This window comes from Chiloscyllium plagiosum, chromosome 5 (genome assembly GCF_004010195.1).
Source record: "Chiloscyllium plagiosum isolate BGI_BamShark_2017 chromosome 5, ASM401019v2, whole genome shotgun sequence".
Taxonomy (NCBI): Eukaryota; Metazoa; Chordata; class Chondrichthyes; order Orectolobiformes; family Hemiscylliidae; genus Chiloscyllium; species Chiloscyllium plagiosum.
In genome coordinates this window covers 75965329-75982032 of record NC_057714.1, presented here as the reverse complement: position 1 = coordinate 75982032, position 16704 = coordinate 75965329, and the positions used below count along the sequence as shown (strand labels likewise).

Here is a 16704-nt window from a genome sequence, read left to right as displayed (position 1 = left end):
TTGCCAAAGGCTGGAATTGAACTTAGGTCTATTGTGCTGTTAGGTAGCGGTGCTAACCATTGAGCCACCAACTGCCCCAACGATTTAACATTCCTACCATTATTGATATCCATTGCAAAACTAATTGAGAAAAAAATATGGATATATTAATGGATTATGTTTATGAAATATTTTAAAAGTTGAACACTTTGAAGGCAGCTTACAATTTTAAATTGAATTTGTTCTTAGAAAAGAAAGATATTGTTTAATTACTCAATTTAGTATTGCTCAATTTAGTATTACATAGAGCTTATAAGCACAGAAGCAGGCCGTTCAGATGAACTGGTCTATACAAATGTTTTAGCTTTACATGAGCCTCTTCCATCATCTAATCTTATCTACATATCCTTGTAATCCTTGCTCTCTCACCTAGTTTTCTCTTAAAGGTATCAATGTTATTCACTTCAACTATTCCACCTGACAGCAGTTCTAAATTCTAGCTAATCTCTTGATAAGGAAACTTATCGAGTTGTTTGAATTTATTTGTGGTCATCTTATTTTATGGGCCCTGGTATCAGGTATGCCCATAAATGGAAACAATTCTTTCACGTTAAATCAAACGCCTTCACAAATTTAAAGAGCAGGTCATCCTGTAGTCTTTTTATTTCTTCAAGAAAGAATAAACATCAGTTCATTTTTTCCTGATGGTCAACACCTCCTCCTCACTGAGGACGAACGTTTAGTCCTCAATAAAGACCTCAACTTTATCCCTCTATAGTCCCAGATTAATGAGTTTGACACACACTGTGACCTTGAATGTTTCTTCCGCTGCCTCCACCTCCGTGTCTACTTTTTAAACCAAGACACCCACCAAGGATCCCTTCTCCCGCCTCCAACACACCCCATCCACCTGGACACCCCGTGCTCACCTGTTACCCGCCCTTGACCTCTTCATTTCAAACTGCTGCCGTGCCATCGACCACCTCAACCTGTCCAACTGCCTCACCTACTCCAAAATCTCACCCTCACAACGTGTAGCCCTCCACTCCCTCCGCTCCAACTCCAACCTCACCATTAAACCCGCAGTCAAGGGGGGGCTGCAGTAGTAGTGGAGCGTACATACCTCTACACTGCTGAAGCCAGGCACCAACTTGCAGACACCTCCTCCAACTGCCCCTTTGATTTCAACCTCACCTCCCTTCACCAAACCATCCTCTCCCAGACCATCCACAACCTCAAGACCTCTGGGGATAGCCCATCCACAGCCTCCAACCTCACTGTCCGTGAACCCCACACGGCCTGGTTCTACCTTCTTCCTAAGATTCGCAAACCTGACTGTCCCGGTCACAGCCTGTGCCTGTCCCACCGAACTCATCTCTCCCTACCTCGACACCATCCTGTCCCCCTAAGTGCAGGAATTCCCCATCTACATTCGTGAAACCACTCATGCCCTTCACCTCCTCCAAGATTTTCATTTCCCCTGCACCCAACGCTTCATCTTCACCATGGAATCCAGTCCCTGTACACATCGATCCGCCACGACGAAGGTCTCCAAGCCCCATTTCTTCTTCTCACGCCGTCCCAACCAAACACCCTCATCTGCCTGGCTGAACTGGTCCTCACCCTCAACAACTTCTCCTTCCAATTTTCCCACTTCCTCTAAACTCCTCCGCTACACCGATGACTGCATTGGCACCACCTCGTGTTCCCACGAGAAGGTTGAACAGTTCATCAACTTTACCAACACCTTCCACCCCAACTCAAATTCACCTAAACCATCTCGGCAACCTCCCTCCCCTTTCTGAACCTCTCCATCACTGTCTCTGGTGACCAACTAATCACAGACATATACTACAAGCCCACCGTCTCCCACAGCTACCTAGACTACACCTCCTCCCACCCTAAGCTCTGAAAAAATGCCATCCCTTATTCCCAACTCCTCTGCCTCTGCCGCATCTGTTCCCAAGATGACTAATTCCACCTCAGAAAGTCCCAGATGGCCTCCATCTTCCATGATCGCAACTTCTCTTCCCACGTGGTTGACAATGCCCTCCAGCACATCTCCTCCACTTCACGTACCGCCGCCCTTGAACCCCACCCCTCCCAACGCAACAGGGACAGAACCCTCCTGGTCCTTACCTTCCACCCCACCAACGTCCGCATACAATACATCATCCTCCGCTACTTCCGCCACCTCCAAACAGACCCCACCACCAGAGATATATTTCCCTCCCCACCCCTATCAGCGTTCCGAAAAGACCATTCCGTCCGCGACTCCCTCGTCAGGTCCACACCCTCCCACCAGCCCAACCCCACTCCTGGCACCTTTCCCTGCCACTGCAGGGAGTGTAAAACCTGCGCCCACACCTCCCCCTCAGTTCCGTCCAAGTCCCCAAGGGATCCCTTCACATCCGTCCGAAATTCACCTGTACCTTTACCAATATCATCTACTGCATCTGTTGCACCCGGTATGGTCTCATCTACATCGGGGAGACAGGGCACCTTCCTGCGAATCGTTTCAGAGAACATCTCTGGGGCACCCGCCCCACCAACACCTTTGCCTCGTGGCTGAACACTACAACTCCTCCTCCCACTCCGTCAAGGACATGCAGATCCTGGGCCTCCTCCACCACCAAACCGTTACCACCCAACGCCTGGAGGAGTAACGCCTCATATTCCACCATGAGACTCTGCAACCACACGGGAGTTTCAACAGCTTCCTCATTTCTCCTCCCCCCATATTATCCCAGTCCCAAGCCTCCAACTCGGTACCAGCCTCCGGACCCATCCATCACTGCCCCCTCTAACCTATCACCTTCTCCCTCACCTTCATCCACCTATCGCTTTCCTAGCTACGTTCCCCCCAACCCCACCCCCTCCCATTTATCTCTCAGCCCCGACCCACAAGCCTCATTCCTGATGAAGGGTTTATGCCCGAAACATTGTTTCTCCTGCTCCTCAGATGCTGCCTGACCTGCTGAGCTTTTCCAGCACCAATTCTCGACTCTGATCTGCAGTCCTCACTTTCTCCGGATGGTCAAAACATCCAAGTACTGACATCTTCCTCTTAAATCTTTTCGGAAACCTCTATATCCTTTTACAGATGATTCCCAATTTATAAACGTTTGACTTACAAATGCTTGTACTTGTGAATGAGATTACACAATAATATTAATTCTAAAGATCCTATATGCGAATGTTTGCTCATTTCTGAATGGCTATTCTATTGTACTGTGTTTTGGCTTGCATATAAATTGACTGACAAATGAACTCAAGAACAGAGTGCAGGAAAAAATTACTGCAGATGCTGTAATCTGTACTGAAAACAACAAATGCTGGAGATCACAGCGGGACAGACAGCATCAATGAAAGAGAGCAGGCTAACGTTTCAAGTCTAGATGATTCTTCAGCTCTGAAGAAGTCATCTAGACTCAAAACATTAGCCTGCTCTCTCTCCATGGATGCTGTCTGACCTGCTGTAACCTCCAGCATTTGTTGTATTCAAGAACAGAACCCATTTGTAAACCAGAGACTGCTTGGACAAACCTAAAAAATATATACAGATCTCTTAAGGGCTAAACAGGATTCTATGATGGTTCAATATGCTTCTGGGATTGTCAACTCTACCTAATGAACTCCGGTGCTTACTTTATTTTTAAATGACCATGTGACCTAGACTTGCCATTTTCTGCGAATGTGTTTCTCCAAATCCCTCTGCTTTTCTCATCTATTTTGATTCTTATTTTTCAGAACATTACATGGTCTCTTTAATATTCCTAAAATGCATTATATCAGTGTATTGAAGTTCATTTGCCATCTATATGCCCATTCAAAGTTTATGAACACCTTTTTGATTATGTTATAGTCATCCTCAGTTCGAACAGTGCTCTCTAATTTGGTGTCAACAACAAATGTTTTAATTTACTTTCAATTACCTGGGAAATGATGACCAACAGTTGAAACCCTTTTCATCTTCTGCCAATGTGTGTAACTCCTTTAACTCACTTTTTTGTTTTGTAGTTAAATTCTGCTACTAGCACACTGCTCACACTTCATTATTAGTCATTAATCCAGTTTGGTTTTGAAACTTCTAAAAATTTGTGTTTACAATACCTACTGCATTATACTTGTATACTGTGTCACTTTAAAGGTTTCACTCAAATCAGTCAAGCATAATCTCTCCTTAAATATGTTGAATAACCTAATTATTTTTGTTGGTTGTATGTGTCAGGAGACACTGATATGATGATGTAACTGGTCTGGAATTATGTGCCTGGATATATGCAGTTCCCCATGTCAGGAGTGATTGGCTTTTTTTGTTTCTGTCACAAAGGGAGGTTCATATGGCTACAATTCAGAAACCTGCCAATAGAGTATCTACTGAAGGAGAATATATTCCAATGTAGCACAAAGTTTAAAAGATTAATAAAGTTGCACAAAGCCGAGAAATATCTAAAAAATCAATTACCTCATTGCCAAGGTAATTATACATACCTCAGTGTTGGTGTAATAGGTATTCCATGATGAACGCAGTGATTCCTGTCCACCAATGTCCCACATTAAAAAGTGTGTACTTTTGACCACAATCTCCTCTACATTGCTTCCAATTGTAGGTGATGTGTGAACAACTTCATTCATCAAGCTGAAAAAAATTAGTTTTAAGATATTCAAAGTGCCATATGAAGATAATTTCATGACGTTAGTTTCAGTATTTTAAAAACTGAATAGCCTCAAACAATTTGTAAAATCGGAAAAAAGATGAATTGCACAGAAATTCTCAGGCTTTACCAAATGCTGATGTGGTGCCACTGTTTAAGAAAGGTGGATGTGAGCTTAAGAGGTATGGTTAGCAAGTTTGTAGATGACACCAAAATTGGAGGTGTAGTGGACAGCAAAGAGTGTTACCTCAGATTACAACGGGATCTTGATCAGATGGGCCAATGGGCTGAGAAGTGGCAGATGGAGTTTAATTTAGATAAATGCGAGGTGCTGCATTTTGGGAAAGCAAATCTTAGCAGGACTTATACACTTAATGGTAAGGTCCTACAGAGTGTTACTGAACAAAGAGACCTTCGAGTGCAGGTTCACAGCTCCTTGAAACTAGAGTCGCAGATAGATAGGATAGTGAAGAAGGCGTTTGGTATGCTTTCCTTTATTGGTCAGAGTACTGAGCATAGCAGTTGGGGAGTCATGTTGTCGCTGTACAGGACATTGGTTAGGCCACTATTGGAATATTGCCTGCAATTCTGGTCTCCTTCCTATCGGAAAGATGTTGTGAAACTTGAAATTGTTCAGAAAATATTTACAGCGATGTTGCCAGGGTTGGAGGATTTGAGCTATAGGGAGAGGTTGAATTAGGCTGGGGCTGTTTTCCCTGGAGTGTTGGAAGCTGACAGGTGACCTTAGAGAGGTTTATAAAATCATGAGGGGCGTGGATAGGATAAATAGACAAAGTCTTTTCCTTGGGGTGGGGGAGTTCAGAACTAGGGGGCATAGGTTTAAGGTGAGAGGGGAAAGATATGAAAGAGACCTATGGGGCAACTTGTTAACACAGAGGATGGTATGTGTATGGAATGAGCTGCCACATGAAGTGGTGGAGGCTAGTACAATTGCAACATTTAAAAGGCATCTGGATGAGTAGATGAATAGGAAGGGTATGGAGAGATATAGGCCAGATACTGGCAGGTGGGACTAGGTTGGGTTGGGATATCTGGTCGGCATGGACGAGTTGGACCGAAGGGTCTTTTTCCGTGCTGTACATCTCTATGACTCTAAATCTACAGAAAGATGCAAACCAGAAGCTAGTATTCTACTTAAATGAGTCAGGATTTATCACCTTCATCGAATTAAGTAGCAACATTAGCAGAATATCCATCAGCAGATTAAAAAGGTAAAACCAAAAGTCACAGAATTGTTAGACTGGGACCAAGAAATTTCGGTCTGAGACAATAGACACACGTGTTATGTAGCTTAAACCAGTATCTACTAGCAGAAAGAACAGAATCATAACCACAAATATCCCACTTTGCTGATTAAATGACTAACTTAGATTTATGAAAAAAGTGCTATACCAAAGACTGAAAATCTTTACCTATTTTAAAAGACACAATTGAGAAATTAAAAATAGTTGAGGCAACATTTAAAAACCTAACCCCACCAACAAGCCTGACTGTGAACTCCTGAGCCATTGTGCAAGAAGCAAGCTTTTTTTTCTCAAATATTAGAGAATCATCGTCGGATAAAAACAAACAAATGAAGCCATTCCTAGTTTGCAAGAAACTGTATGTTAGAAAAATCATATTTATCACTCAACTAAAGAAGCTGAAATTTCTGGTCTTTTTATTCATTTGTGGGACATGGGAATCATTGACTGGACCAGAACTTATTGCCCATCCCTAGTTGCCCGTGAGATTGTGATGAGCTGCTTTCTTCAATCACTCTATTTGATATGGATCCACAATGTTGTTAGGGAGGCAGTTCCAGGATTTTGATCTAGTGATACTGAAGAAACAACAATACACTTGCAAGTCAGTTGGAGAGTGGCTTGCAGGAGAACTTGCAGTTGGTGGTGTTCCCATGTATTTGCTGCCCTTGTCTTTCTAGGTGAAAGTGGTCATGCTTTTGGAAGGTGTATATAAGGAGTCTTCCTGAATATCTGCAAAGCATCCTGTCAATGGTAGACATTGTTATGGCTGATCATCAAGTGGCTGAGAAAGTGAATGTTTGTGGATGTGGTGCTCATCAAATGGGCTTTGTTCAGATGGTGTCAAACTTATGTGCACATTCATTCAGGAATTGGTGAGACGTTGTAAATGGTGGACATGCTTCGGGGAGTCAGGAAATCAGTTACTCATTGCAGGGTTGCAAGCTTCTGATCTGCTCTTAGAGTCATATTGCTGGGACACAGACCCTACAGTCAAACCAGTCCATGCTGAACATAATCCCAAACTAAACTAGTCCCATGTGCATGCTCCTGGCCCTTATTCCTCCAAACTTTTCCTATTTATGTACTTATTCAAATGTCTTTTAAACGTTGTAGTTGTACCCACGTCCACCACTTCCTCAGGAAGTTCATTCCAACATGAACCACTGTTTAAAAAAATTGCCCCTCATGTCTTTTCTTAAAATCTTTCTCCCCTCACCTTAAAAATGTGCCACCCAATCTTGAAATCCCCCATCTTAGGGAAAAGACAACTACCATTAACTCCAACTCTATCTGTATCCCTCATTATTTTATACACTTCTATAAGGTTGGCTCTCAACCTCCTATGCTCCAGTGAAAAAATAATCCAAATTTGTTCCCAGCTTTTCTTTATAACTCAAACCTGCCAGACCCAGAAACATTCTAGTAAATCTCTTCTGAACCCTCTCCAGCTTAACAATATCCTTCCTATAACTGGGCAACCAGAATGTTGCCACAGTATTCTTATGATAAGTCCAGTACATAGTTTATGATAACCTCCAGGAAACTGGAGGAACCGATTATGCCATTGAATGTCAAAGGCTAATGGTTGTATTCCCTCTTGCTGAAAACAAGTCAAGGGTGTGAATTCACACATGGAATTGGAATGTTGTTGCCATCACAGAGATGAGACTGAGAGGGCAGAACTAGTCACTAAATATTCTGGGATAGAAGACCTTCAGACAGGACAGGGGAGTGTGTAAAAGAAGAAAAGGTGTTGCATTATCAATTAATCAGTCAGTCACTGCCATAAGGAGGGATGATGTCTTGGAAGGGTTTTCAAATGAGTCTTTGTGAATAGAGTTTAGGAATAAAAAGGGACTAGTCACATTGCTTGGAGTATATTATTGGCCTTTAGACAGTTAGTGGGCTACAGGAGCAAAGGTGCAGCCAATTCACTGAGGTATAAAACAATGATAGGGTAACTATTTTAGGGGATTCCCCAACATTAGTTGAGATAGTCATAGTGAATGGATTTATTTAATTGTATTCAGGAGAGTTTTTATATCAATATGTAGAAAGTCCAACTAGGGATGATACAATACTGGATTCAATTCTGGGAAGGAAAGTCTGACAACTGTTCAAGTGTTCGGCGCCACCTCGTGCTCCCACGAGGACGTTGAACAGTTCATCAATTTCACCAACACGTTCCACCCTGACCTTAAGTTCACCTGGACCATCTCGGACACCTCTCTCCCCTTCCTGGACCTTTCCATCTCCATCAACACGAACATCTTCTCCAAACCCAACAACTCCCACTGTTGCCTGGTCCTGATGTAGAGCTTTTGCCCAAAATGTCATTCTCCTGCTCCTCAGATACTGCCTGACCTGCTGTGCTTTTCCAGCACCACATTTTCGACTACACCTCCTCCCACCCTGTCTCCTGTAAAAATGCTATCCCTTATTCCCAATTCCTCCACCTTTGCCGCATCTGCTCCCAGGAGGACCAGTTCCACCACAGAACACACCAGATGGCCTCCTTCTTCAAAGACCGTAATTTCCCCTCCCACATGGTTGATGATGCCCTCCAGCGCATCTCATCCACTTCCCGCACCTCCACCCTGCTACCGCAACAAGGACAGAACCCGCTGGTCCTCACCTTCCACCTCACCAATCTCCTGATACATCGCATCATCCTCTGCCATTTCTGCTACCTACAAACAAACCCCACCGCCAGAGATACATTTCCCTCCCCACCTCTTATCTGCATTCTGTAAAGACCATTCACCCCACAACTCTCTTGTTGGGTCCACCCCCCACCCCCACCAACCCACCATCCCCTGCTGGCACCTTTCCCTGCCACTGCATGAATTGCAAAACTTGCACCCACACCTCCATCCAAGGCCCCAAATTAGTCTTCCACATCCATCATAGATTTACCTGCACTTCCACACTTCATTACCTGTATTCGTTGTTCCCGATAAGGTCTCTGCTATATTGGGGAGACAGGACGCCCACTTGCAGAACGCTTCAGAGAACATCTCCGGGACACACGCATAAAGCAACCCCACCATCCCGTGGCTGAATACTTTAACTCCCCCCTCACTCTGCCAAGGATAGGCAGGTCCTGGGTCTCCTCCATCGCCAAACCCTAACCAACTGACGCTTAGAGAAAGAATGCCTCGTCTTCTGGCTTGGGACCCTCCCCTACATGGGATTAACGTGTATTTCACCAGTTTCCTCATTTCCCCTCCCCACACCTCATCCCAGATCCAATCTTCTAACTTGGCACCGCCCTCATGGGCTGTCCTACCTATCTATGTTCCTTCCTATCTATCCACTCCACCCTCCTCTCCGACCTACCACCATTATCCCCACCTTCATCTCCAGCTATTGCACTGTCAGCTACCTATCCCCCAGTCCCACACCCCTCCCATTTATCTCTGTACCCCCTTGACTCACAAGCCTCATTCCTGATGAAGGGCTTATGCTCCTCAGATGCTGCCTAACCTGCTGTGCTTTTCAAGCACCACACTCTCGATTCTGATCTCCAGAATCTGCAGTCCTCACTTTCTCCTAATTGTTTAAGATGATAGTGAGAGAGTATTTTAATGATAGTGACCACAATACCATATGTTTTTAGGTTTATTACAGAATATAAAAAGATAATCTACAAAAAAAGGGTTTTTGATTGGGGGAATGCAGATTTTATAAAAAATAAGGCAGGATCTGGGCCAAAGTACACTGGGAATAGCTACTTCTGAGTAAACCTACAGAAGAACGGTGGGGTACATTCGAAATGGAATTGGCAAGAGTACAGGTCCAACACATTCACTTTCGGTGAAATGTTGGAGCAACAAAACAGATCGCCCTAGATGGTCTAGGAGTATTCTAGACTGGATAACATTTTAATAGGTACAAAGAGAGCAAATCAATGGAGACTATAATGAAGTATAGAAAATACAGAGGGGAGGAGTGGGGACTTAAAGCAATTAGGACAGCAAAGAGGGGGCCATGAAAAATCACTGGTGGGTAAGATTAGGGAGAATCCCAAGGGATTACATTCAGGGGAAGAGAATAACCAGGGAAATAACAAGAACCAGACCACGGGGCAATCTGTGCATGGAGCCAGGATACATTGGTACGGTGTTAAATGCCTTCATGTTGAATTTCTGCAGTCAATCTTGTAGATAGTACATACTGCTTCTACTACCTTCAGTGGTGGAGGGAGTGGATGCTTCTGAACATGGTGCCAGTGAAGTGGACTGCTTTGTCCCAGATGGCATCAAGCTTCAAGTGCTTTTGGAGCGGCACTCATCCAGGCAAATGAGGGGAATTCCATCACAGTCCTGACTCTTGCCTTGTCAAGAGTGGACAAGTTTTGAGGAGTGAAGAGATAAGTCACTCACTGTTGTATTCCTAGCCTCTTATCTGCTCTCGTGGTCCAGCTTAGTTTCTGTTGCACATGACCTGTCAGTCCAAGCCTGGAAATGGATTGCTTCAGTGCCTGAGCATTTATGAATGGTGTTGAACATTATACAGTTATTGGCAAACATCCCCATTTCTGATAGGAGAAGATCATTGATGAAGCAGCTGAAAATGGTTGGGCCTAGGTCACTACCCTGAGGAACTCCTGCAGAGTCACAATGGAGCTGAGATGAATGATCTCCAACAACCAGAACCATGTTCCTATGTGCCAGGTATAGCTGAGTCTGCCCCTTGTTTCCCAATGATTCCAGCTTCTTGAAGCCACATTCAGTCAAATGTCAAGGGCTGTCACTCACTTCACTTCTGGAATTTAGCTCCTTTGTCAATGTTTGAACAAAGGCTGTAACAAGGTCAGCAGTCTGAGTCATCCTGACAGAGCCCCAACTGGATTCCATAAGCAGGTTATTGCTAAGCAGGTTATATGTGATAGCACGATGGCCCCTTCCATCACTTTACTGATGATCGAGAGTAGTCTAATGCAGTAGCAAATGACTGGGTTGGATTTGTCCTGCTCTGTGTACTTGGGTAATTTTCCACATTGTCAGGTAGATACCAGCATTGTAACTGTACTGGAACAGCATAGCTATGGGTGTGCAAATTCTGGAGCACAAGTCTTCAGTATTTTTGCCACAATGTTGTCAAGGCCAAGAGCCTTTGCAGTATCCAGTGCCTCCAACCATTCCTTGATATCACGGAGTGAATTGAATTAGCTGATGACTGGCTGGGGACCACTGGAGGCCAAGATGGATCATCTACTCAGCATTTTTGGCTAAAGGTTGTTGCGAATGCTTCAGCACTTATATCTTGCATTGATGAGCTGGGCTCTATCATTGAAGATGGGGTATTTGTGGAGCCTCTTCTATCAGCAAGTTGTTTAATTGTTCACCAGTATTCACAACGAGATGAAGCAGGACTGCAGAGGTTAGGTCTGATCCATTAGTTGTGGGATCGCTTAGCTCTGTCTATCACTTGCTACTATTATTGTAGTAATCATACTTGCTAGCTTCACCAGGTTGGCATCTCATTTTTACGTATGCCTGGTGTTGCACCTGATAGTCCTCGTGCATTCTCCACTGAAGCTCCCTGACTTGATGGCAATTACAGCATAGGCGATATGTCGGGCCATGAGGTTCAAATTGTGTACGATTCTGCTGCTGTTGATGGCCCACTGCACCTCATGGAAGTCCAGCTTTGAGTTGCTAGACCTGTTCAAAGTGTGTCCCATTTTGCCTGATCATAGTGCCACACAACATGACGGAAGGTATTGTGAAAGTGAAGGTGGGACTTCGTCTCCACAAAGCCTAAACGGTGGTAGATCTTACCGATACGGTTGTGGACAGATGCATTTGCAGCCAGCAGATTGGTGAGGATGAGGAGAAATATATTTTTTCCTCTTGTTCGTTCCCTCACTACATGCCAGTCCCAGCCTAGTAGCTATGTCCTTTAAGACCCGACCATCTCAATCAGTTGTGCTGTTGCCGAGCTATTTCTGTTGCTGGACATGGAAATCCCTCAGAGTACTTTTTGCACCCTTGCTGCCCTCAGTGCTTCCTCCAAGTATTGTTCAATGTGGAGGAGCAATGATGCATCAGTGCAGGAAGGACAGTATGTGGTGATATTGCCCATTTTAACCTGACGTGCACGAGACTTCAAGGGATCCAGAGTCGATGTTGAGGACTACCACAGAGACTTCCTCCCAACTGTATACCACTGTGCTGCCACCTCTGCTGGGTCTCTCCTCCCGGTAGGACAGGACCTATGCAGGGATGGTGACTTTCAGTGTTTGCAAGGTACAATTCTGAAAGTATGACTGTCAGGCTGCTGATTGACTAGTCTATGAGACAGCTCTCCCAAGTTTGGCACTAGCACCCAGATGTTAGTAAGGAGGTCTCTGTGGGGTTGACAGGGCTAGTTCTGACATTGTTTTCCAGTGGTTGACGCTAGGTGGTTCATCCATTTTTATTTTTATGTTGAGACTTCTTGGCGACTGACAACTGAGTGCTTAGACTATTTCGGAGTGCAGTTCAGAGTCAACCACATTGCTGTATGTCTAGAGCTACAGGTAAACCAGACCAGGTGAGGATGGCAGATTTCTTTGAGGAGAAAGTGAGGTCTGCAGATGCTGGAGATCAAAGTTGAAACTTTATTGCTGGAACAGCACAGCAGGTCAGGCAGCATCCAGGGAACAGGAGATTCGACGTTTCGGGCACAGGCCCTTCTTCAGGAATTCCTGAAGAAGGGCCTGTGCCCGAAACGTTGAATCTCCTGTTCCCTGGATGCTGCCTGACCTGCTGTGCTGTTCCAGCAATAAAGTTTCAACAACTGGCAGATTTCTTTCCCTTAAATGTTTTCGAACAAGATGGGATTTTTCAACAATCAACAATGATTTCACAGTAGTCAGCAGATTCTTAACTCCAGTTATTTTTATTGAATTACAAATTCCACCATCTGCCGTTTTGGGATTTGAACACAAGTCCCCAGAACATTACTAGAGTTTCTGGCTTAATAAACTTGTGATAATACTACTAGGTCATCACCTCTCCGTACAGTTTAATTTTCTGTCTGCTAATGTTATTTTGTATTGAATGAACTGTTAAGTCTTTTGGTTAAGATATAAAGCCGGTGCCTGTTAATTAATTATTCACATAATCTGGGACTGATTATTCAAAAGTCTGGGAGGGAACCATTGGAATCTTTGAGATTCAATTTTGGTAGAAAGGCTGATTTGGTTCGGCTGTTAGTCTCCATGCCATAACAATAATATAAAGATTTTTATAAGTTTACAAGATATTTCAACTATACTTTAATTGCTTTCTTCCAAATATCCTTAGATATATAGATTATATATACATGTTGGAGGCAGTGAGCCAACATGGATAAGCACTATACAGCACAGTATGCAGGTCTGCATTCAAACTTACTAGAGATCTGCAATTTTAATTTGCTGTTTTTTCAGATACTGATTAAGAGATAAAATACAATGACAGTTGACTGTTCAGGAATATAAAAATAAATTGTAAGAGCTTTTACAAGTACATAAAAAGGAAAGTAGCTAAAGCAAACATGGATCCTTAGAAACAGAGATAGGATAAAATATATGGGTAATGAGCTGACAAATTCACAATAGAAGATACAAGTTGTACATCAGAAGCACCTATGGGGTTAAAAAGAGCGAGAAAATTAAGAACATGAAAAATCAGAAAACAAAAATGACTAGAGAGACTTCAGTAAAATCTGAAATCCCAGAAACAAGATATCATACACTCTAGAGTGCTAAAAGAGACAGCTGCAGAGTTGGATACACTGGCCATAATTTCCTAAAAATGCATAAGTTGGCAAATATTAGATTGGTTATCAGGAGGAGGAAAAAAAGGAGTTAAGTCATTTAGCCTTACATCAGACAATGAGAATCTGCTGGAATCTGTTAGGGAAGTCTCAAGAATGCACATAGAAAATATAGTATGAGATCAAATCAACATGGTTTTACCAAAGGGAAATTCTGTTTGGCAAATGTAGAGTTTTTTCAGGATGTAATTAGAGGGGTAGATAAAAGGGGACCAATACTTTATATGTGGTATACCTGGATTACCAAAAAGCATTTGTTAAGATGCTGCATTAAAAATTATTAGGCAAGATAAGGGCTCACAGAATATATTAGCATAGATAAAGAATTGTTAAGGGGCAGGAAGCAAAGTGGAAGCATAAACAGGGCATTATGTTGGCAGGTTTGAATACCGGCATGCTGCAAGAATCAGTGCTGGGTCATCAACCACTTACAATCTATATAATTAATGAAGAGATAGCAAGTAGTGTATCCAAGTTTGCTGATGATACAAAGCTAAGTGGAAATGTAAACAGTGAAGACATAGAGCCTGCACAGTGGGCAGTAAAGTGGCATGTGGAGTCTAATGCAGACAAGTGTCAAGTTGTTCTAAGAATAGAAAAGTGTAAAACTTGTCAATGTGTAGAAAGACTTGGGTACATTTGTGCACAAGGCTGGCATGGAAGTACAGCTAGCAACCAAGAAGTGAAATGGCATTATGGCCTTTATTCTTCTTGTCTGGGAGCAGCGGGAGACAGAGCGGAGGTGACGTGGAGACCAGGAGGGTGCTGAGAAGGTAAGGGAACTGTTTAAATTCTTACCTTTGAAGCCCACAGCCTTTTTCCTATCCGGGAGCAGCGGGAGACAGAGTGGAGGTGACGTGGAGACCAGGAGGGTGCCAAGAAGGTAAGGACTTAGTATAAATGTGGGCAGCGGCTAACCCGAGATACTACACATGTAGCATCTCCCTCCCGCACCCCCACCCTCCTCTAACTAGCAGAGAAAGACTCTGCAAGCGAAGGTTTTTATTTTTTCTCTTTCTTCTCTTTCATATATTTAAGTGTATTGTTTGGTTTCAGTTAGTTGATACAAAGCTAAGGCTCAGACCCGTGGCAAATGCCTCTTGCATGATATGGAAGCTCAGGGACGTGGCTGACGTCCCTGACTCTTACACTTGCAAGAGGTGTGTCCAGCTGCAGCTCTTGTTTGCCCGCATGACGGCTCTGGAGCTGCGGATGGACTCACGGTGGAGCATCTGCGATGCTGAGGAGGTCGTGGATAGCACGTTTAGTGAACTGGTCACACCACAGGTTAGAATGCTGAGGGGGACAGTAAATGGATGACCAAAAGGCAGAAAAAGAGTAGGAAGGCAGTCCAGATGTCCCCTGCGGTCATCTCCCTCCAAAACAGGTATACCATTAAGGGAGATGCTCACCAGGGGAGTGCAACAGTTGCCAACATCATGGCACCGTGGGGTGCACTGCTGTTCAGAACGGGAGGTAAAAAACTCGTAGGGCCATAGTCATAGGGGATTCTATTGTAAAGGGAGCAGATAGGTGGTTCTGTGGCCGAAAATGAGACTCCCGGATGGTATATTGCCTCCCAAGTGCTCGGGTCAGGGATGTCACAATCAGCTGCAGAGCATTCTAAAAGGAGAGGGTGAATAGCCAGTTGTCTTGGTGCATATAAGCACCAATGATATGAGTAAAAAAAGAGATGAGGTCCTGAAAGCAGAATTCATGGAGCTCGGAGAGAAGTTAAAAATTAGAACCTCCCAAGGTAGTGATCTCAGGATTACTAACAAGCCACGTGCTAGCCAGTGACTTGAGGGATGGTGTAGGAGGGAGGGGTTCAGATTTGTTGCATGTTGGGATTGGTTCTGGGGAAAGTGGGACTATTACAAATTGGACAGTCTACATCTCAACCAGGCTGGAACTAATGTCCTTGGGGGAGTTTTTGCTGCTGCTGTTGGGTAGGTTTTAAACTAATGTGGCAAGGGGCTGGGAACCAGAAGAGAAGACAAGTAAACAGTGAGGTGGAAACTGGAGATTGTAGGAATCATGAAGTTAGCATTAATAAGGGGAAGGGTAGGCAGACTGCAGATGAACGCAAAAGACCTGGTGGCCTGAAGTGTGTATACTTTAATGCAAGGAGTATAGTGGGTAAGGCAGATGAACGTAGGGCTTGGATTGGTGCCTGGGTGTATGATGTTATTGCAATCACAGAGACCGGGTTGAAGGAAGGGCATGATTGGAAACTAAATGTTCCAGGATATAGACACTTCAGACAGGACAGGGAAGGAAGTAAAAGGGGGGGAGGAGTTGCATTGCTGGTCAGAGATGATATCAAGACTGTGCTAAAGGAGGATACTATGGAGGACTTGAGTAGTGAGGCATTATGGGTGGAGCTGAGAAATAAGAAGGGTGCAGTTACATTGTTGGGGCTGTATTACAGGCCTCCCAACAGTGAGTGTGAGGTAAAAGAACAAATAGGTAAACACATTATGGAAAGATGTAGAGACAATAGGGTGGTAGTGATGGGAGATTTTAATTTTCCCAACATTGACTGGAATATACTTAATGTCAGATGTTTGGATGGGGCAGAATTTGTAAGAAGCATCCAGGAGAGTTTTCTAGAGCAGTATGTCAATAGTCTGACGAGTGAAGAGGCCATATTGAACCTGGTGTTGGGGAATGAGCCAGGCCAGGTGGTAGAAGTTGCGGTGGGGGATTTCTTTGGGAACAGTGACCACAATTCTGTAAGTTTTAGAATACTTATAGACAAAGATGAGAGTGGTCTTAAGGGAAGAGTACTAAACTGGACCAAGGCCAATTATATCAAAATTAGGCAAGAGCTGGGAAATGTGGATTGGACACAGCTATTTGAAGGGAAGTCCACATTTGATATGTGGGAGGTTTTCAAAGATATGTCAAAGATAGTGCAGGATAGGCATGTCCCATTGAAAGCAAAGGATAGGAAACACAAGATTTGTGAACCGTGGATGACAGGAGAA

At 43.9% G+C, this 16704-nt stretch overlaps 1 protein-coding gene across 2 annotated transcripts in view; it reads right to left on the bottom strand.

The window, feature by feature from the left end:
- LOC122550020 (ADP-ribosylation factor-like protein 5B) overlaps positions 1-16704 on the bottom strand; it is a 45637-nt gene that overhangs the window by 14629 nt on the left and 14304 nt on the right. For both annotated transcript variants that reach the window (XM_043690414.1, XM_043690415.1), the window contains exon 3: positions 4474-4621. In XM_043690414.1, the coding sequence (XP_043546349.1) occupies positions 4474-4621 (148 nt within the window). The remainder of the gene's footprint in view (positions 1-4473; positions 4622-16704) is intronic.